This window comes from Equus asinus, chromosome 2, assembly GCF_041296235.1.
Source record: "Equus asinus isolate D_3611 breed Donkey chromosome 2, EquAss-T2T_v2, whole genome shotgun sequence".
Classification (NCBI taxonomy): domain Eukaryota; kingdom Metazoa; phylum Chordata; class Mammalia; order Perissodactyla; family Equidae; genus Equus; species Equus asinus.
The window spans coordinates 35,283,786-35,307,028 of NC_091791.1; the positions used below are offsets into that span (position 1 = coordinate 35,283,786).

Consider the following 23,243-nt stretch of genomic DNA (forward strand, 5'->3'; position numbering starts at 1 on the left):
ATGTACCCTTCCCCCTTGTTTTTTTTACCTCTTTTGACATGACCTCTGAAATATTGTATGATTCATCTTCTCTTCCTCTTTTCTTTCTCATAACTATAAAAAAAATCATTTTATGTTTGACAGTAATTAAAGCAAAAATACAAACACATATTCTTCAAAACTAGAACAAGGATATTTACCTGGATTCTCCTCATTTACATCAATGGAATTTTTACCCTATAAAACAAGGATTTAGAATATTATTTTTCTAAGGACTTCTATGGTATTACATATTAAAAGGTACTGATTAAGTAAATGTTCCTTGGAGTTGAACCACATCCACAACTCTTTTGTGGATATTATACCATTATACCTACCAACATGTAATCTTTTTCTGTATTTCCCTACAATAACTTCTTTGTAACCATATCCCTCTACTTTTTCCCAAAGACTCTATTTTCCTCAATATTCTTCCATTTAAGAAGACAAATTTCAAAATTAAACATAGAAGGCATTTTTATTTTGAAATTACCATGCACATCTTCTGTAACTGTCCGTTTATGCTCAAAGATATTCAATGCGTATGGTATGGAAGAAGCACTGATTTTCAGTAAAATTTATAAGTTAAATACAACTAAAAAGAGAAATAAAAGAGAATACTGACTAAAAAATTTTAGGGGAAATAAGGAAAAGGAAGAGATGTTAAAAAACAAAGTTTCAAAGCAAGAGTTGGAAAAGATGATTAAGAACAGGTAGACAGCATGTATATGAAATCAAAATGACAAAGAAATAAGAAAAAAAATGAAGTAAAAAAGGTAACAGATTAAGAGAAAACACCAAAAGGGACTAGCGAGATGGGAGTAGGTAGAATTTAATGGTTGGCACCTTTAGAACAAAAGCGAAAAAAAGCAAAACCCTGGTATATAGTTAGCTGGACAAAAGTGAAAGATGGTTTGAATGTACAGGTTGAAGAACAGGGAGTAAACGGTTAAGCCAGTAAAATTATTTGTTCTTCAAAAGCCCAAAATAAGTCCTTAGAACTAGCAACCGAGTCAAATATTAGTTTTCAAGAATTGCTTTTGTTGCAAAATTACCTACTATGTACTTTAACATCACCTCTAACCAGACTAAGAATCAAGGTAATTGTACTTAAAGATACCCTATCTATTTTGCCTATTAGCATTTTCATATTTCCTAATAAAGTCAGTTTAGTATAGAAGTTAAGTGTGGGGTCTGAAACTAACCCTGGGTTCAAATTCTGGCATTATTATTTACCAGATATGTGACCTTCAGCAAGTTACAGCCAATTCTCATTCACACTAATTATATTCTATAACGTTGCTGCAAATACTTAATTAGTGACCAGTGAATCACTGCCTCTAGGAGAAATACAAGTTTAGGTTCCTGTAAGCCTCTGGTCACATTTTCATCAATCAAAACATAATCCTGTTTTTCATGTGTGTTGCTGTTTAGAGACATCTTAGTTAATATACACGTTGATTAACATTGAACCCAGGGCCAACAGCACTGTAACTCACACCTGAAGGAAGCTTATCTAACATGGATTTCCTTCATGAGGCACATCACAGCCCTTCTGCATTACAAACACTAGACAGCACTTCAGTACAATGTGGCTAGGGCCACTTTAAACAGCAAAATCAACAAAAAGCACAAATGCAAAAATCGTGGCGTTAAACAGACCACAAAAAGGATACTTCTTTGCAGTGTGACCGCTTAAATAAAGCAGATCACTACTGTGAGCTCAGCTGGAAATGTTGTGTACTGGGAGACTCAATTTCTTTGCCATTCTGCACATGCACATGTCTGTGTACAACCACAAAAACAGGAGTATTGATTCTGAAGTTCAAATAAATTTTAGCAAGTGTTAACTGGTAGATATGGAATCTACAAATAATGATGAAGTGTATCTCCTTCATCAGCTTCTTTATATGTGAAATGGGGATAATAAAAATACCTCTACCTAGGAGGGCTGTTTTGAGAATAAAGAAAAACAAGTAAAACTTATTTACTTTATTTATTATTGTTCTAATACCTGACACACAGTAAGTACTCAATAAATGTTGCCTTTATTATTTCTCTTTTCACTAGCACAATTGTTCTTTATACAATTCCCATTAATACGGCATTAAACAGCCTCATGTTAAAACATATTCCCCAAAAAGATTACATTTAAAATTCAGGCTATTTGAATTCAGTCTAAATGAATGCTCTATTATCTGAAATGATATCAGCAGATACACTCTCTGCTTTAACTTTGGCTCCACTGCTGAGCTATGCACAAGACACAAATTTAGATTATTGTCATAGCTGCAAGTTGACATGAGGTTGGAGGCATGAAGGAGAAAGAGTAATCATTACAAGCTCCAAGAGAGCTGGCCACTAATAAAATGCTATGAGGTATAAAACAGTTGCAGATTTTTTCCAGTTCAGAAAGTAAAATTTTGCTATTACCAAAAACAGTCCACAGAATAAGAAACTGAAAGGGGTCATTCTTTAGCTCTCCTTTCATATCTAAAAGACTGAGAAACAGATCTTACATTTCTATGCAACCTGAAACAAAGATAGGTTATCAGATAAAGAAGGTTGAAATTAAATAGATGATCAATAAAGTCAAAAACAATCTCTTTAATATTTAAGGTAACATATACAAAATATTCCAGCTTACTACATATTACCTTTGTAACTTTTAAAGATTCCTTTTTTCTCTCCAATTTCTCTTTCTTCTTCTGTTCCTGTAAAATAATTTTTTCTTAATGTCACAAATGGAAAATGCAAAGTATAAAACACATCTCAAATAACTTATATTCACAAACAAACTATATAAAAATTAAAACAATGGAGAACTTCCACTTCAAGCCTTTGGAGAGCAAGAAGAAACAGATTTACCCTCCTGCCTTAAACAACTAAAATCCAGGTAAAATAATTAAACCATGGTTTTCAAACAACATACAGCAAAAGACAGTAACAGTGACAAAGGAAACAAATGAGGGCAATCTTCTGATTGCCCAGGTTAAAGGCAATTTCCAAGTGCAAATAATAGAGGGAGAATCCAAACAGAGTTCAACCGTCTCCCTGAGTTGAGACAGAGCACAAAACTTAGAGCAGCTAGCATATCCAGGGTGAAGTACCAGAGAAGGAGAGCTGCGCACAAAGAAAGCTCTGAAGATCTGAGGCCGAGTCTTCAGGCTAAGTACCCATCAGTGCATGAGTGTAGCAACACCAAGGCCAGGAAAAGAGCCACTAGAAAGAAGACGGAACAATCCCCTGTGCTCATAAGGGATCAGGAACAGTTCACACTCCTGTCATCCAAAGCAGAAAGGCCTCCTAACACACAGGGTATCAAAAAGAGTGCTCTGTACAGGGACCGGGTTATTCCTAGACTAAAAGCTGTTCCATATGCACCCTAACAAAGCTTTAAAAGCAAGACACAAAAGGATTCAAATCATTTCTAAGAGGAGGTCAAAAGGGTATATGCCTTATAATAACTCACTAAGCTTGATATTTGTTTTGTTTTTCTATATCTGTGTTTCTTTTTACTATACAAAGCTTTAAAAGGGGATTTCAACAAAGGAAAAAAGAACTTAGCAAATGGAGCAAAATCTTGATTGATAATTGTTACATGTGAATGATGGGGACACAGGGATTTATTGTAGTCTCGAAATTTGCACAAGTTTTTAAATTTTCATACGTTCTAGTAGATAATAAATTATATAGTATTCTAGATAAGTGCAATGGGAAGAACAGAGCGAGGTAAAGGGGATCAGGAGTGTGAGAGCGGAGGTGGTGTCAGGTAGCAACTTTATTTAAGGTTGTCAGGGCAGGCCTCACTGAGAAAATGTTTAAGCCAAGGCTTGAAGATGATGAAGTAAGCAATGCTGCTATCCTGCGAGAAGAGGGTTCCAAACAGAACAGCCATGGCAAAGACCCAAAGGCAGGAAACACTCTTAGAACGAAGCGTGAAACTTAATGGTGTTGAGGGAGGCAGCCACATTGCTTACAGTCTTGTAAGGCCTTGGTAAGGACTTTAGCTTTGTCAGAAACAATGTAAGCTGGAAAGCAGTGAAACATCATTAGAGTAGTGAGTGGGGGCAGGGCAGGGGGTGGAGGACGGCGGAAAGGAAAAGGAAGCAGTGAAGAAAAACAATTCTTTACCCAGTAGAAACATCTTTCAAAAAATGAAGACAAACGAAGACTTTTTCAGACATATAAAAGCTGAAAGAACATATCATCAACAGAAAATGTAAATGAAATCTTTAACAGAAAGCAGGTCAGTGGCTATCTGGAAATGAGGGAAGACAGGAATAAGCGATGGGAGTGAATTAAACAGGGGCAGGAGGGGCTGACCCCATGGCCTAGTGGTTTAGTGTTTAAGCTCAGCACACTCTGATTCAGCAGCCAGGGTTCGGTTTCAGGGGTCAGACCCACACCACTTGGCAGCCATGCTGTAGCAGCAACCCACATGCAAAACAGAGGAAGACTGGCCAGTATGTTAGCTCAGGGTGAATCTTCCTCAGGAAAAAAACAGGGAAGAGGGCAGGAAATTAGCCATTAAAAAAAGGAATGAAATCATGCCATTTAAGACAACGTGGATGGACTTAAGGGCATTATGCTAAGTGAAGTAAGTCAGAGAAAAACAAATACCACATGATCTCACTCATATGTGGAGTCTTAAAAAAAAAAACAAAACACAAACTCTTACATACAGAGAACAGATTGGTGGTTGGGGGGCGGGCAGTGAAGGGGATCAAAAGGTACAAATTTCCAGTTATAAAATAAATCAGTCATGGGAATGTAACGTACAGCATGGCAACTGTTGTTAATAATACTATATTGCATATTTGAAAGTTGCTGAGGGTAAATCTTAAAAGTTCTCATAAAAAAACAATTTGTAATCATGTATGGTGATGAATGTTAACTAAACTTATTGTGGTATCATTTTGCAATATATACAAATATCAAATCATTACATTGTACACCTGAAACTAATACGTCAATTATACCTCAATAAAAACGGGGGGGCAGGAAGAATTTTTTCGAGTTGATGATGATGTTCATTATATCTGATTGTAGTGGCTTCATGGGTGTATGTATGTCAATACTTACAAAACTGTACATTTTAAATGTATGTAGTTTATGTCAATCATATTTCAATAAGCAATTTAGGAAAAAAAAGACTAAGAAAAATAAAATTCACAATTTCCAGCATCCAAAAGAAAAAAAAAAAACACTAGACAGGATAAAAATCAGTCAATAGGTAAAAAGAAAAATAAATGGTGGGACATTCATACAATGGAATGCTTCTCAGGGATAAAAAGAATGACCCATTGAATAGACACAACATAAGTAAATCTCAAAAACATGCTGAGCTAAAGAAGCAAGACACAAGAATACTTACCATATGATTCCATTTATATAATATTCTAGAAAAAGCAATACCAATCTGCTGTGACAGAAAACAGATTATCAGTGGTTGCCGGGGTCCAGGCATGGGGATCACTGAGACAAGGGAACTTTTTGGGGTGATGAAAATGTTCTTCATCTTGATTGTGCTGATGGTTATTTATACAGGTCTATACATTGGTCAAAACTCATCAAATAGTACATTTTAAAATGTGTTCATTTTATTGTATGTAATTTATATTTCAACAAAACTTTTTAAAAAATTTAAGCTACTGGTTGTAATCAATTGATTACAATCACCTATACATACCTCTAATTGTTGCTGTTCCATTTTAGTCAATAAAAATTTGGAGTAGATATTGCTTTTTTCAAGCAAATGTTGAAGTCTACGGTACCGAATGTCCATGGATTCTCTATCCCAAGACATGCGAGCCTATCCAAAGAGAAAATTTCCCCGTAATTAAGTTATCTTGACATACACTGACTTTTTTTGCATAAGGTGTAACAAAAATGGCTAGATAAGTGCTCTCTAGGTTTAATATATTTCCTGTAGTTAAAAAAAAAATTTACAATATTAAATTCATTTACTAAAAATAGTTTATTTTCCAAACCAAAAACTAGAACAAATAGCTGAAAAATATGATTCTTGGGTTCAACAGGCAATCTGGTAAGATGTAGTTTGGATACCAAAATACTGAAATTTAGGACAGTGGACATATGGTTACCGGCATCTACTGAGCTGAGGATCCATTTTTAAAATATTGAAATTAAAGTCAGAAAGTAAATATTTAATTCAAGGTGGATTTATGTTTTTAAACAAGCAAACGATTTCAGAAAAGAAAATTCTTATATACCAGTTTTATTCGAAAGAGCATTAGAATGAAAAAACCTCAGTGGCTAGGGATTAGAACATCTATTTGTAGAACTTAAAAAGTGTATTGTCAAAACACTTCAACATGCTAAATCTATGGATGATTTCTTACAAGCATCTCTTTCCACCTCAGTATTGTGTTCCCCTCACCTTTTTGCTTTCTTACTGTCATACTGCCATACTCTTAGCTTTATCTTTCACCTCTGTATACCTTCCAATTACAAACCGTTGCTTTTCATATTACTTTTACACACGATTTATTTACTGAGTGATTTCTAAGAGTCTACAATAGTCTAGTGGCTGAGGAGGAATCCTCTCTTAATTCACATTGCTAAAAGTTAAATATTTTAAAAGAAAAATACCAGAGAGTACAAGATAGAAAAAATAAAAGCAACAAATAAATAATATAGTTCAGTGGTCCACAAACTTTTTCTGTAAAGGGCCAAAGGGTAAATATTTAAGCATCATATGGTTTGTACTGCAAATATACAATTCTGCTTTTTTTCTTGGATAAGAGGGGTCATAGACAATATGTAAACAAATGGGCGTCGTTGTGTTCCAATGACATTTTACTTACATAACTAAGCACAGGCCAACTCCAGTTCATAATTTGCCAACCTAGTATAATCTGAATTCAAAGGAAAGCATCAAGTGGGTTGAAGAGAGTCAAGTGAGAGCTAAATTCATCTATTAAAGCCAAATACATGCAAACCTCACCAACCAGCAACGCCACTCCTGAGACAGAGTAAGGGTGTGCATGTGTGTGTCCGTGCACACACTCGCATGGGCTAAAGTTAGCATAATCTAATTAAGTTTAATTTAGTGGTTAAGGACTGACTTTGCAACTCAGACACCATTGTATGTTGGCTTCTATTTCCTAGATCTTATGTCCTCTCTCTAGTGTTTCTTCCAAAATAAACTGCTTTTCTATTACAAAAACACTGACAATAAGATGTCTAAGAATAAGTCTAAAGTGACACATGTGCATTACAGAAAAATTAAATATTAAAAAAAAATCACCCATAATCCTACTGTGCAGATAATCTGTTAACATCTTATCAGACTGTATTTTCAGTTCTTTTAGGACAGCCTTTCTTTTATCATTACCACTATACTTCTGCGATTATACCTGGCAGTCAACGAATGAGGCGGATATTATAAATGGGGATATAAAATTAGACTTCATAAAGATGAATTCTTAAATTTTTCTTTTTTAAGTTTTTTTTATTTTTTCCTTTTTCTCCCCAAAGCCCCCAGGTACATAGTTGTATATTCTTTGCTATGGGTCCTTCCAGTTGTGGCATGTGGGAGTTGTGGCATGTGGGACGCTGCCTCAGCGTGGTTTGATGAGCAGTGCCATGTTCGCGCCCAGGATTCGAACCAACGAAACACTGGGCCGCCTGTAGCGGAGAGCGCGAACTTAACCACTCGGCCACGGGGCCAGCCCCTTGAATTCTTAAATTTTTAACTTTCTTAATCTGTTTAAAACTTTAGCTAAAATATTCTGGACTTAATTTAGATATATCTGCTACCTTAAATTCTGTTCAGGATAAATTAGCATAATTTTTTAAGTAATTAAAGTTTTAAGATGCCATCATGGAACAATAATTTATAATTAACATAATTAATACTATGCTAATGTTTAACCTTTAAACCCAATCTTCCCTATTTCAAAATAACTTTGTAGTAAAGCTTATTTATCATTACTCTTTCTTGACTTAACAATTTTATTGTTTGTTTTATTAAGGTAAATTGTAGCTCCATCTGTGGAAAGCACTGAGTGCCTGGCAAGGAGCATCTCTTGACGACTAGAGTGAAAGAGTATGCCAATGGACACCAACAGCACCAATTCCCCACTGTCTACCCCATTATCTCTCCCATCACCAACTCTAAGATTTAGGCGATGAGGAGGAGGGGAGTTATATTTCAGTCTACACAATATGAACTATTTTCCTTTTACCTCTCCAAGAAATCTCCCAACTCTTACCTTTTCCCCTCCCCCACTACATATACACGAATGCTACTCTTAAGTCTTCTAGACTAACAATGACTTCTTTCAAAAGCAAATGCAGGTAAAAAGCCAAAGAAGATAACTGCAGCAAATGAATGTCAAAGTAGTTCTCCAGGCTCTTCACAAAACTTAAAGTCTCCTAAAGCAAAGTAAATGCTTCCCATTAAGGAACTTAAGCTGGCTCTACCTCTCTTAAGTACTTCTAAATATATGCCCATAAATACAGTATTCTCCCAAAAGAAAAGGAATCTTTACTTTTGCATAGTGAGTTTTTGGCCTCCAAAGACAGGTAGGAAGAGACTTAACTCTTAGAATTCTCTCCAGTCATCTAGGGAATAACTAAAAGTGTCAAGGGCAAAAATTAATAAATTCTTTTAATACCTCTACAAAAAAGCAATGTAACGACAATAGATGACAATACTACCAGATTTTTAGCATATTACACCTTTGTGTCAGAAGGACTGAAAAGAGCTCTACGCTTTATTCACGGAAGGACTGAAAATGAATTAGAAATGGCTATTTTAAGTTCTAGGATATGTAACTGCATCATATTATTCAATGCATATTTCCTTAGAGAGGTATAGGGTTAAGGACAAGAACTCTGGCGACCGGTGGAGTTCAAATTTGAGTTCATTAGCGTGTGACCCCCAACTGCCTCAGTTTCCTCATATGTAAAAGATTTCAAAAGTACCTATGTCATCATAATATTGAGGATAAATATATTATCAAAAAAAAGTCACTTAGTAGGTAGTACCTACTAGCCGATGGCATCATTCTTTCTCTTTTACACCCAATAATTAAGCAGCAGGGTAGGACTTGATTACTGAGGTGAAGTATACTTAAGAATTGAATTTTCAAGCAGTTAAAAATTACTTTTAGTAATCTACAAACTAGATACTCTGTACAAGAAAACCACAATAACTTATCATCAAAAAAAGTACACCAAGTTTTACCTAAAGGAATCTTATTTAGCATTAGCCCAAGAAACCAAGAAAACAAAAAGCAAGTTGATCACTTAGGTGGAAAACACCACTGAGAGAATTCACTAGAGAAGATTCACTACCGACATTGGAAGAATTATAATAGCTGAACAAGCAATTTGAGATGCTCACTTAAAAGAGAGATGAGGCCACTTTATAGAGTAAGACTCCATCTCCTAGAGGCATCACTCAAAGCACGTGCGAAGGTTTCTCAAAGATAGCATCTGTAAACACACAGACAGATAAACAAGAAAGCCCGTTTCCAGGTTTATGAAAACACCAGACTAGTCAACCTAGGAACACAAACCACACCTCCCAGGAAGCAGCAGGTTACTCCTGGCTCTAACGACGATGAACTTGATTCCTAAATTACCTTTTCTAGCATCTTCCGCTCCCTCTCAAGTCCGGCAGCCTCAAGCTGTTCCTCCTCTTCTAGCATGGCTGGGGTAATCACGGCGGGCTCCACTCGCTCAGCCACATCTGGAGCCAGGGACCCTAAGAGGGCAGAAGGCTTTTAAACTGCACTTTTAGAAAACTGCCAATTACTCAACTCCCACATTAAACAATCTTCCTCCTCTTCCCACATGCATCTGAGGCAAAAGACCCACGGAGACGCCAGCATCACCTCTCAGAAGACATCCTAGGTCTTCCCAACGTCACTAAGCTGCCTGGACCCGTTCACAAACCGGGATGCTGAGGAAAATGCAGCTCCCCTGAGTAAAATCTCTTCCATCACGCACGTATGTGCCATTCCGGGAGTCCTCCACGCCCTCTCCACAGCTTCCTTCCCTCCTCAGGCTCTGCCCGGGGTCGGCTCTTCCCCTGAAGCTCGGCTGCAGCCTCCATGCTGCACCCCCCCGGCCCGGGACGCCGCCGCCCGTGCCCGGAGGAAGGTTCTCGTCACTCACCGCCGCTGCTCGCGGGCCGCTGTGCCGGCATGGCTAAACACACACTCTAGAACCAGGTCCCTTGGTCTCAGCGCCTGCAACACCGCGCGCGATATCCTCACAGCGGCTGCCGGTCCGAGTCTTCTCACCAAATCCCCGGCCAGAGAAAAACGCGCGCTTCTCTTTCGCGGCAAAACGCCGTCATCTCGCGATACTTCGTGCTACCCGCCCCGCCCCCGAGTCCCGGAGGCGCGAGATTCGGCGCAGTTTGGTGCTCGTCCGAAACGGTGAGCTTTCACCTGGGCTTGTGTTTCGGGGTTGCGCTGCAGAAGTCGGCCTTTAACCAGCGCTGGGATACCGGGCGAGCCTGCCTGCTGTGGAGGGCCCCGTTTCCTCGCGTGTTGGATGATAGGTCCGAGCTACGAAATACTGTAGGAGCGCTCTTAAGAGTTTGCAGGGCACCTTCACGCACTGGCTGATGTGATTAAATCCGCCAAGCGATGATCCTTTAGGTAGAAAGATGTATGAGTATCCAGGTGAGGATGTCGGAAGCGAACACTGCCAGCCTCGCCTGCGAGCCGCAGTGCGTAGCTCACGTTTTGAGTGAATATTCCCCGAAATGACCCAGAAGAGGGCTTTTTTTATGGGTGGAATGAGAGAGAGAGAAATATTAAGATTATGATAGAGTTTTAAAAAGTTGAGGATAAGGGAAAACCGAATGCAGTTTTAAAGGAGCGGAATGGCCAGTAGAAGGGAGGTAAGATTGAGGAATTCCGCAGACCAGAAAAGTGGGCACCTGAAGGAAGAGGCAGGGCTTTTCTTGTCTCTAGTTTTCCCTTCAGCCTTCAATTCCACCCTTTCTTGTCTTGCAGTCCCTTTCAAAAAGTTCCTGTGTCGTCCCCCCACCTCAGAATTTATGGTGTACCTGCCATGTAACCACCTATTTCCCTCATTTCTGACTCCAACAACTTTAATAATTGTATTTGTACAAAATCTTAAGGGTTTACATTGCACATGCATCATAACCGTCTTCAGCAACCTTCATTACAACACCGAGATTAGCAGAGCAGATTTTTATTCCTGCACTATAGTGAGAAAACATGCTCAGAAAGGATAAATTGACTTGCTCAGAAGCCAACAGTCACTGTGATAGAACAGGAGTCAAACCTAAGTCTTTTGACTCCTAGTTCAGTATTATTTTGAGATAAAGTGTAGTCTCAGCTCTTAAATCATACCTCTTTCTAATCAAAGACAATAGCTATCAGTCTCACTCTACGTAAAATTTTTAACCTTCACGAAACTATCCTCCAAAATTTTTCTCTTTAACGTTTGAAACACGGCTTTTTACAGGTTTTCCCCCAAATGTATTGAAAAACTTCCCTCTTCCTTCTTTTGAACTCAATTGTGGCCCACCTCCCAAAATCTTTCCTCCATCTGTTGCTTTTCTCTGTGCACTTTGTTTCTTGTAGCATCTGCTCTACAGCCTTCGATGATCAGCTTAAGGCCGACAACTTCCCTTCTAAATCCTCAGTGATGAAGATTTGTCCAACACACATGAGATGGAGTTCAAGGCAATTTCATCTGATTCGCAAGGAACAGACATCTCATCTAACATCTGGCCCCATACTTGTTAATATAAGTACACTGGTGCATTTCCTGACCCATGTCTTCCATTGGGCAGACCTTCCCTCAGAATGGCTGTGAAAAGTTTTGTTCATTCATTCTTATTTAAGGGCCTACATTTAAATGTCTTCTGGGTACGGGGAACTTTTCTATGAGCTGTACAGCAATAGACAAGACAGACAAGATCCCTGTTGATATGGAACTTAAATTCCAGGAGTTGTGGCAAATAAGTGTGTGTGGGAGGGGGATGTGAGAAGTAATTTGCAAGATATTAGAATAGAGTCGTGTGAGAGGAACTGACTAGTTATAGACTGGGTAGTCAGGTATCGGAGGAAGTGACACATTTAAGCAGTGAAGCAGCCAGCTTGCCCAGGGGAAGAATATTCCAAGCAGAAGCTAGAGCTAGTGCAAAGAGACTAAGGCAGGAATAAACTTGGGCATGTCTGAGTATCAGAAGGCCAGTATGATTGAAGCAGAGCTGGCAAGGGGTGTGACAAAGTCAGAAGTAGTCCGTCCAGATGAGGCACTGATTTCTTTTTTTTTGAGGAAGATTAGCCCTGAGCTAACATCTGCTGCCAATCCTCTTTTTTTTTAGCTGAGGAAGACTGGCCCTGAGCTAACATCTGTGCCCATCTTTCTCTACTTCATATGTGGGACGCCTACCACAGCATGGCTTACCAAGCGGTGCCATGTCCTCACCCAGGATCCGAACCAGCAAACCTCAGGCCACCGAAGTGGAACGTGCAAATTTAACAGCTGCAACACCGCCAGCCCCTGATATTTTCTTCTAAGTAAGATGTCACAAGTCATTCTTTTGTTTCCTTACCCACACAAAATGTCTTCTTCTTCTAGAATCCTTTTCATATTAATGGATTCACCATCTACCCAATCATAGAAGTAAACAAAAAACAAACAAAAATCAAAAAACAAAATCAGTGTTCCCTCTTGCTTACACTTAGATGGCCCCACTTCCTGCCTACCTCACAAAGTAAACAAGAGCTACAAAACAGAACTCCCCTTTCAGATTCCCAAGACCATATTTACACAAACCTACCTGCAGCTGAACACCTTTTCCACCTTACCTCGTGCTATACTCTGGATCCAACTCCTGGCAGCCTATTCAGGAATCTTAGATTTCACATTATCCCATTCTTTCTTACACCTCTACTGAAAACTTTCCATTAGTACTTACTTACATCTCTCCCATCTTAAAAGGAAGGAGGCAATCTCTTTTTTTACAACCATTATCTATTCTCTCTTTCCCTTTATAGCTAACTTAGCTATCTTTAATTTCCTTGCCTCCCACTGATTCTTCAACCATTTGTCTGGCTACTGCACTCAGCCCACACTAAAGTGAGGAAATCAATGACCTGTTGCTAAATTTAGTGGACATCTCAGTCCTCATCTCAACCTCACTGCCACAGGACACTATCAATCACTCTTTTATGGTCCCTTATTTTTTCTGACCCCCAATATTCCTATTTCTGACCTCTACTAGTTCATTCTCTTCTACTCAACCTTTAAATGGTGAACTTTCTGAGTAAGCCAGAAATAATTTGAGTTGTTTCTAGCTAATTGCATAATCTAATAGAAATATTTTAAATGAAAGATAAGTTCACTGAGGAATGGCCCCATATAAAAGTAATCTACTCATCCATATATATCACAGGTAGTGCTAAGCACTATTTTGGGCACTAGCAATCAGTGGTAAAAAAAAAAAAAGACAATGTTTCTGACCTCAGAGTTTACACTGTAGTGGAAACAATAGACAAACAACTATATAAAACAATGTGAGCCAGTGATAAGTAATAGGTACTATAAAGAAATATGAGGGGCCGGCCGCGTGGCCAAGTGGTTAAGTTCGCGCACTCCGCTGCAGGTGGCCCAGTGTTTCCTCGGTTCCGATCCTGGGCACAGACATGGCACTGCTCATCACGTGACGCTGAGGCGACGTCCCACATGCCACAACTAGAAGGACCCACAACTAAGAATATACAACTATGTACCAGGCGGCTTTGGGGAGAAAAAGGAAAAAATAAAATCTTTAAAAAAAAAAAAAAAAATACGAAGCAGAGTAAGGTCCCGAGAATGACAGAGGATGGATATTTAAAGTCCGATTCTGAGGAAGTGACATTGAGCAGGGATCTGAATGAAAAGCTAATATAAGCCATACAAAGACTGAGGCAAGGAACATTTCAGAGGGAACAGCAAGAGGAAAAGCCCTTAGGTAGATAGCAGTTTGGCAGATTGAGAAATGGCAAGAAATCCATTAGGTCTACAGTGGCGTTAATGAGGCTTAGTGGTTGAAATTGTAGATAGGCAGAGACCACAACACACAGGACCTTGTAGAGCAGGGTAAAGAGTTTGGGATTTTTCTTTTTTTTTAGGGAGATTAGCCCTGAACTAACATCTGCCACCAATCCTCCTCTTTTTGCTGAGGAAGACTGGCCCTGAGCTAACATCCATGCTCTTCTTTCTCCAGTTTATATGTGGACGCCTGCCACAGCACGGCTTGACAGGTGGTGCATAGGTCCACACCTGGGATCCAAACTGGTGAACCCCCAGCTGCCAAAGTGGAACATGTGAACTTAACCACTGTGCCAACAGGCTGGCCCCAGAGTTTGGATTTTATTATGAGGAATGCCACTAGAGGGTCTTGAGCAAGGAAATGATAGGATTTGCTTTACACATAGTTTAATCAAAGGGATGAGAATTATTTACTTTTTCAAGGGCTCACATAAGTGGGTTTAAAAATCAAATCAGAAGAAATATTATAACAAAGTAATGAGAGATTACCTTATTGCACCACAATTTATTTAAAAATCACTTGGTTTAATTATAGAACAAACCCTATCATTCACTTTCCAATTTATCTTCTTACTTTAAAGTCCAAACACAACATTCAAAGCCTTGTACAATCTACAAGGTTTTAATCAATACTTCCCTTTCAAAATTTCTTAAGAATTTAGATGCTAAAATTAAAAGCCTTTGGATTTATGTGATAATCAAAATACATTATCTACTTACAACACTGGTTATCGATATTGCCTAGACCAAGAAAATTGGAAACTTCACTTTCTGCCTTTATAATACCATTGTGTATATCATTTCATCGTATGCCTGAAGATGAAAAATGAGAACATATATATCCCATTGTTGTCAATTTTGTATACTCCAAGTCTATATTAATCATTTACATTTTATTACAAAAATAATTTTCCAAGTACACTGCAATAGTACAAAAGTGATTTTACCTTAAATAAAATGATGAAAGTGTTAGTGCCTACAAACATAGGTTCCCTACCCGCCACAGAAGAGGGGCCAAATAAAACTGGAACACCAGGCTTATGGCAAGAAAAGGGTTTTTATTTCGGATGGTATCAGCCAGGACACGAGAGTGAGTCCTCAAATTTGTCTTGTTTTGTCTTGTCTTCCCAAAAGATGGGAGGCAAGGTTTGTGAGAAATGTGGCTGTTTGTAGACAGGGGCAGGGAGTCAGTGACCTTGCTGGTCAGAGCCTTCCCACCAGCCTGCTTTTGGCCTTGGGAGGCTGCTTACAGGAAGAAGGATGATAAGGGAATTTGCAGGTGGGCCACGTTGGCTGTTTGTCTCCATGGCAGATAGTGGGGATAGTGGATTCTGGAACCAGGAAGCCAGGGGGTAAACAGGGAATGAGTGTTTTGGCTTCAGCCCCATATGTGCTGGGTTTAATGTGGAGGAACTGCTATCAGTGCCAGTATCAAAGTTTTTTTTTACTTAAGGGACCGCCTGGTGGCGCAGCAGTTAAGTTCCCACGTTCCGCTTCTTGGCAGCCCCGGGTTCGCGGGTTCAGATCCCGGTGCGGACATGGCACCGCTTGGCAAAAGCCATGCTGTGATAGGCGTCCCACGTATAAAGTAGAGAAAGATGGGCATGGATGTTAGCTCAGGGCCAATCTTCCTCAGCAAAAAGAGGAGGATTGGCAGTAGTTAGCTCAGGGCTAATCTTCCTCAAAAAAAAAAAGTATTGTTTACTTAAATATTTAACAGATTAAAAAAAATTGTATTGCAAAAGTGTCTAAAGTCAAATTTCCTCCTGGTGTTTATTAGAAAATAAACCCAACCCAAAAAACAAAATGCACATGATAAAACCTCATTAATTGGAACTGAGGGAAGATCAATGTGAATGGTAGAATGTTTGGAAAGAAATGCAATTTTGCTAATTTAGCAAGACTTGTAAATTGAGGTAATCTATCAAAATGTTAAGAGGCAGTGCTTGGCTCATAATCACAGCTTAACAAGTGTTGCTGCATTCATTCAAAGTACCAAGTAGCTCACTTCTACTGCAATTACACTGTTAGTAAGCAAACAATATTTTTAAAGGGCAAGGCTTCGTTCTCTCTCTGAAGTGGCTAATTTTCCTGAAATCTTTCTAAAACTTCCATTTAATTTTCATTTTTACATGTTATGAAAGCAGTGAAGTTCTAATTAATGTAGTTTTACTACATTTGGGAATTCATATTTTGGACACTGCTTTGACAATATCAAAGTAATATGAATTCAATACAAAAATCAATTTCTCTGCCAGAGGGAAGACTTTGTTTTCTGATTCTATAGATGTTAACTAGTCAAGGCAAATTAAAACCTGAGTTTCCAATGCTACCTCACATGTGTTTTGCCTCTTTTATACCAATCTCTGCTGTCTGAATATGCTCATGGAATACAAAATAATTTTCTTATCCAAACGAAAATAGGAAATGAAAAATCAAAATAAGCCATATGGCATCATAAAGTAACATAAATTATTCCATGATCATAAGCTTTAGAATTATACCCTCCAACAGTGTAGACTCTAAAAAGTTGTAAAAATAACATTAATTCCTAAGCTACAATGAAAACTGTTATCCTGAAGTCAAAGGCTTTGAAAATCTCAATGCCCTTTTGCAAATGCCACTAACTTTTGTAAAGTCAAACAAATATGCTCAAACCAATAACATTATATGAAGGTCATCGATGTAAAAAGAATCAGCAAAAACTATGACTATATTCTATGACTTTAGGAAAATTATGCTAGTTACTGGAGTCTTCTAGTAGCATTTAAATAAGACAATGTAGACCTGGGCTAAAAGGACAATGAAGTGAGATATATATAAGGTAGACAAACAAATGAAACACCATATTATTTCACATTTATCTTGAAGATTTTAGGAAAAGTTACTTTTTGTTTTTTGAGAAAGGTTAGTCCTGAGCTAACATCTGCTGCAAATCCTCCTCTTTTTTTTCTGATGAGGAAGACTGGCCCTGAGCTAACATTCGTGCCCATCCCATCTTCCTCTACTTTATATGTGAGATGCTTGCCACAGCATGGCTTGACCAAGCAGTGCGTGGGTCTGCACCCGAGATCCGAACTGGTGAACCACCAAAGCAGAGTGTGCAAACTTAACTGCTGTGCCACTGGGCTGGCCCCTAGGAAAAGTTATTTTATTTTTGAGGAAGATTAGCCCTGAGCTAACTACTGCCAATCCTCCTCTTTTTGCTGAAGACGACTGTCCCTGAGCTAACATCCATGCCCATCTTCCTCTACTTTATACATGGGATGCCTACCATAGCATGGTTTTTGCCCAACGGTGCCATGTCTGCACCCGAGATCCGAACCAATGAACCCCAGGCCGCCGAGAAGCAGAACATGCAAACTTAACCGCTGTGCCACTGGGCCGGCCCCAGGAAAAATTATTTTTTAATTGACCAAATAAATTGTCATACACTGACCATGTGAATAACCCCGTATTGCCTGTATAGGAAGTTCAAGGGAAGATACAATATTTTAGCTGCCAGTTGTTAGTCTCAAGAGACTGAAGGCCTAGTGCATCCCTTGGAAGAGAAATTTGGCAAAAAAAAAAACGTTTATTCCTTTTTTCTTCTAAATGTGGTTAAATAAACCAGATATCCCCAAAGTAAGGAAGACTCATTTCAAGTAATTACTCTGCTTACAAGTTTTATTTACACAATAACTGTTAACAGTGGTTTTTAGTGAATTCCTTGTATTTACATTTTATATACACAATCATACTTGAAAAGTAAAGAAACTGTACAATAATAAAAGTAAGAAAAAGAAATACAGTAACTTAGATTCAACTCAGGAAACAAATACACAAAGGTAAGATTAAATTTAGGCCAGTAGTATAACCTCAATGAGATTACTGCCAGGTGTTACATTCCCTCTATCAGGGCCACCAATACCAAGGAAGTAGCTACCAGAGTTAAAATGTCATTCTAAAACCGATTAAGACCCTGGGTGCTCCTTCAATATTTTACTATACTACCAGTTTTCCACTAAGCAAGCTCCTATGACAGGAGTTAACTTCAAAGGGTTCCACTAGTGGTCCCTAGGCTAGAATGACCCATGGGGTAAAAATATATGGGTACCATCTGGTCCCATACTTCTAAAGAGGCAGTCACTATACTAACAAGGTTCTGAGGCTTGTTAGTTTGAAGACTATATACCACTAACACAAATAGTGTGCTTAAGTGTTGTTTCAAACCAAACTGCAACAAAAAAGCACACTATAAATCTAATTACTAACCAAATAACATGTTATACAGATACCACTCATAATACTCAAGTGATTTATTTTAGGTTAAAGAATTAAACATATTATAATAAATTTAATGTCAATTTATCAATAATTAATAATTACTTTATCCACTATATCATCAAAATTAGGCTCATTAGAAAAAAGTTAATTTTATCTTTTTCTTTTACTCTTATTTCCATTGATTAGAAAATTATACACAGTGTTTTTAACAAATCATGGACTTTGCTACATATTAAGATTTCAAATTTCAAACTGGAATTAACAAATTTTGTTTCTACAGACAGTAAAGGAATTTTAACTAAAAAATTTAGTCTTGCCAAGTAGCATGCTATTTAAGAACTCTTAGAATTCATAACTTTTTACCCTTATCAGTGAAAAATCTCATTTATATTTATGGACTTACTCCCAAAATCAAGTCATCAGTCCACTAAAGTGCAAAGAACTCTCCTTCTACCAGTTAGAGTCTTAAATTACTAGATGAACCATTTCTTAGACAAGAAACAGAAAGGCTAAAATTCTTTCAGGGATAGGAATTCCTTAAGGAAAAGAAATAATTTCTCTTCAAAAACAAATAGACATGATACTGTAGAAAAACACCTAAACAAATGCTAAACAATCTTCCACCAATATTTCCAGTTCCCAGATAACCCAAACTTGCCCCAGTCTGTGAATGAAGATCAACAACAACTTCAGTGACTTAAATAATTTACAATCAAAGTTACTTATTCTTGGTCTACAAGATCTTCAAAAGGTTGGAACTGGAGATAATACCTGTATGTACTACGGTGTTTATTTCAAACAGTATTTTGGAACTTAAAGTAGTATTTAACAATCATTCTCTGACCTCCAAAGTGCCTTTATGGTAACTGTTAAAAAAGAAAAGATGTTGTAAAAATCCGAAGTATCTCCAAAGCTGTTAAAAAAATTTATTGCATTAAACTTGTTTACTCCAAATTATGGAGTATGTACTAGCCATTTAAACTTTTTCTTTTTTAAAATGGCTCTCCCTACAAAATACTTTTTTATTAATACTGTCAGTAGGTTATTCATTTCATTTACTTCAGCCATGGAATTCAAAATCAGTAGTTTTCCATGTCTTGATTCTTTTAGATTTCTCCATTTTCTTCCATGCTTTTTACATAGGAAAAAAAAAATTTATCAAAAAAATTTTTTATATTTCAATTAGTCTGTTAATTTTGAAGATTAGCTTTTCAGAGCAGGACTATTATTCTTGTCTCCTTCTTTAATATCCTTCATTACAGATGAAAAGACCTGGAAATTATATAAAGTAAAGATTAATCTTCAAAAAACTACCGCACAGATTAAAGAGATTTAAATAACTATAGTTTATTAATATGAAACAGCTTTAGTATACTTAACTCTGTCCCCTGAAAGACTGCCATTCTCAAATCCTCTTGTTTGTTTCAACCCAATTTTATGGTATGTAATTACATTCCAGTTTTCATCACTTGCCAAATATTCTGAAATTACTATTTGGTAACAGAATATTTTCTGGACCAATATTCTTACATTTTCATTTTCATAAGCAATAAAACTGTGAGCTTTTAATGCCTACTGTCTATTTATTCATGGAGCAAGAGGTAATGCCATCTTTTATGTCACTTAACTTTAGACTGCCAATACGTTTGCCTCCCTAATAAGACTAAGCATCGAAAAAGCCAGGATCATACATTATAATCTTTCTATTGCAAACCTTCAATATACAGCAGGTGTTAAATACAACTGTTGTCTCTTTGAAAGACCAAAATAATTATATAATGGATCTGGCAAATACACGACAATTGTAGGTTGTACTTCACTAAGCTCATTAACTACTCTGGACTTACATAAAAATAAAGCCATAGATCTAGATCAGTCAAAGAGGAACAATCTGGTTTTCTTTTCAAAGTCAAAAATTATTTTTTAAATATATTGTTTAAATTTAAGCGTTAACATTTGAGAAATTCATAACTTTTTTTACAAGTCAACTGATTGTTTTAACACATTTGTTAAGAGGGAAGAAAATGTCACTCTACCTGAGTCCATTTTTTGGTGCTATTCTGCATCTGAATGGCTGCAATACAGCTGAACAGCTTTTCTGATGTGATATCTTCTGGCAATTTAGTTAGAAACTGTGCTATATGAATAAAGTCCATCTGCAGAAGAATATCTTCATATAATCGGAGGATTCCTAATCCAGTCCTAAATAAAAATTCCTCCCCATCTCTGCAAAATACATCCCAGACTCGACAGGCCAGATCAAGTGGTAGTGATTTGCTATATAGTGTGAAGATCCTAAAATTAGGGGGGAAAATACTCATTGAAACTTTTCATTCATTGATTCATTTACTCATTAAGCATTTCTAGAAAAGAATAGTGTTTAATTAGGGATAAAAGGCCAATAAAATATAGTTTCTTCCCTCAAAGAACTTGAGTAATGGGAAATTAAGTCATAAATAACATCATTATGTTAATTTACAACCTTACATAGAGATACAGCCTACTACAAACTAGAGTAGCAAAAGAGCCTCTGGTTCAGGGTATGCGCTGTGAAACCAGAATGCCTGAGTCTGATTCTTAAGATTTGCAACTTATTAGTTTTGTTACCTTGAGCAAGATATTTATCTTTGCCATACCTCAGCTTCATTAGTAAACAAAAGATAATAATACTACCTACCTCTCAAGATTGTTCTGAAAATTAAAGAAGTTAATAAATGTAAAGTGTTTAGAACAGTGCCCGGCACATAAGAAATGCTCAATGAAAGTTACCTATTATTATTGTAACCCAACTACCATCTTTTAGTAACCTAAACACAAACCAGAAAGTCTGACTTCTCTCTTTTCTCTTCTCTTTCCACAAACATCCAGTTTTTTTTTTCCCTTCACCAAACTTTACTTAATACTTCTCCTGCAACAGAATCACCAAAAGGTTTCCCATCCTTTCTGACAATGTCTGATCATGTAATTCCTTACCCAGTGGTGCTTCGGGGTGGCATTCTGGTTGGGGAAGTAGGGAGAGCAGGTACTAGAAAACTTCTCTTGAAGTTGCCTTGGCACAGAAAGTACAGACTTTTTACACAGACTGTGTTTACTTGAGGTAGTGCTGATGAAACTTGAGGAAGGGAACTAAAGACTCTCCCACCAAAAAAAAAAAAAAATACCCTTTAGCACTGCCATTTATTCCTCTTTTTTCTTGCATAACTGATTCTGGGATTTGTATGTAATAAGCTAATAAGCTCAAAAGGCAGTGAAACAAAAATCCATGTCTACTTCTTAAATTATAAACACATATTTAATTGCATAACAAAAAGCATACTCTTGGCAGTACAGAGAATATTAATTCACTGTTCAAAATGAGAAAGGGATAAATCAATGTTACCTCAATAAAAAAAATTAAAAATTGAAAAATTATAAAATGAGAAAGGGTACCAGCAATGCCTAGGCAATTTCTTATACACAGTACTCATTATTAGTTCCAACCTGTTCCCTATATCAATTGTGATCCAGATTTGCCTCATGTTCACAATCCTCAAGACTGACAATTGGGGTTTTTTCTCCCTTCTTTACAGATTTAGTATTTGATTTTGGTCCCCTGGGTCCTATGAGAGAAAACCCTTCTTCTCCCCTTTATCTTGGGTCCTTCCCAAAGGAACTCTAATGTTCCTAGTGAGAATGGAAGAGAATACATTGAAAAATGACTTAGTTTTTTGAAAAGTCCAAACAAAAGAGCCCCAAACAACTGAGAAGATATCACATTTGATCAATGCCATTATTTATTTTTCTATATTAAAATTTAATCATTTATACTAAACCCACTGATTTTGAATGATTAGGATTTAAGGTTTAAGTATTTCATATTACACTTAACAACCTATCTTAAGAACAATTCTCTACCTCTTCCGCAAAATTAACTCCCCATTCTATAATCAACTGGCTACTGTTCGCAGAGCCCTAGGCAAACCCTCCAAGTTAAAACACAAGAGCGGGAATCAGAAAGTTGAAAAAAGACATTTGCACCTAAATAAGGCATCATTCCTCTGCCAGAAAGCTGGATAAAGCCTTAGGGGAAAAAAGCCCTCAGTAAAAAACACTATCATAACTATCATAGGCCCTTGTGTTAAGAATAATAAAGGAATAACAATTAATTATTTCTGAGAGCTTAGTATGTACCAGGCATTGAATGAGATAATCCATGTAAAATACCTCCACTGCAACTCAAGATATAGATATTGATACCGGGCTCCACACAAGGTTGACATAAGTGAAGCCATATTGTAGAAAAGACATCATATTGTAACTTTCAATGACTTCTGACTAACTAACCTATGCATGCTCTGTAGATTTTATGGATCCTCCCAGCTACTATAAATTGATAATTTTGTTCTTTTGAATTCCTTAGGAATGTGATGACCCCCAGGCAGAGAGTCTGTGCTGACAGCCATCATCAATGACAACTGAAAGATCAGGGTATAGGACGTTGCTGTGGTCTCTGCATATCCAGTAAAACAAAAGACTATCAGGAACTGAGACCAGATGTCTGCCCCCAGCTGGAGATCAGATGGAGGCCCCACTGGGATTAGGTCTGTTTTTCAGGGACTGTTGAAATTTGGGTTTTCTATACTTCTTATCCTTCTGGTCAGACACCTGATTATAAAATGTGCTTTCATATGTTCCAAAACTGTTGAGCAAGATACAAAATTCTAATACAAAAATGTCAACATGAAGCCGGCAACAAGGGAATATTTCCAAATGAGTGCTTAAACAGTTTCATTCCTCTAACCCAAATCTATGCCCCAATTCAGTAGGAAGTAGCTAGACTGGTCATAGCCCCAAATCCCTCAAGAATGAGGAATACCAAAGAATATGAAGGACTAAAACTAGCAAAGAGTTAGCCACTG

The 23,243-nt window shown here is 37.4% G+C and overlaps 2 protein-coding genes across 7 annotated transcripts in view; both read right to left on the reverse strand.

The window, feature by feature from the left end:
- Positions 1-10,357, reverse strand: part of HELLS (helicase, lymphoid specific) — a 38,725-nt gene extending 28,368 nt beyond the window's left edge. The window contains exons 1-6 of one of the 3 annotated variants that reach the window (XM_044753816.2): positions 10,171-10,357; positions 9,636-9,757; positions 5,711-5,833; positions 2,676-2,732; positions 180-216; positions 29-93 (exon numbers count right to left, since the gene is read on the reverse strand). In XM_044753816.2, coding sequence (XP_044609751.1) covers positions 29-93; positions 180-216; positions 2,676-2,732; positions 5,711-5,833; positions 9,636-9,757; positions 10,171-10,201 — 435 coding nt within the window. In that variant the 5' untranslated portion in view covers positions 10,202-10,357. The remainder of the gene's footprint in view (positions 1-28; positions 94-179; positions 217-2,675; positions 2,733-5,710; positions 5,834-9,635; positions 9,758-10,170) is intronic. The other 2 variants (XM_014864676.3, XM_070486867.1) reach the window with 2 other exon arrangements.
- Positions 10,358-17,724: 7,367 nt separating this feature from the next.
- Positions 17,725-23,243, reverse strand: part of TBC1D12 (TBC1 domain family member 12) — an 83,359-nt gene continuing 77,840 nt past the window's right edge. For all 4 annotated transcript variants that reach the window (XM_014864677.3, XM_014864680.3, XM_070486883.1 and 1 more), the window contains 2 exons: positions 20,382-20,640; positions 17,725-19,617 (listed from right to left, as the gene is read on the reverse strand). In XM_014864677.3, coding sequence (XP_014720163.1) covers positions 19,549-19,617; positions 20,382-20,640 — 328 coding nt within the window. In that variant the 3' untranslated portion in view covers positions 17,725-19,548. The remainder of the gene's footprint in view (positions 19,618-20,381; positions 20,641-23,243) is intronic.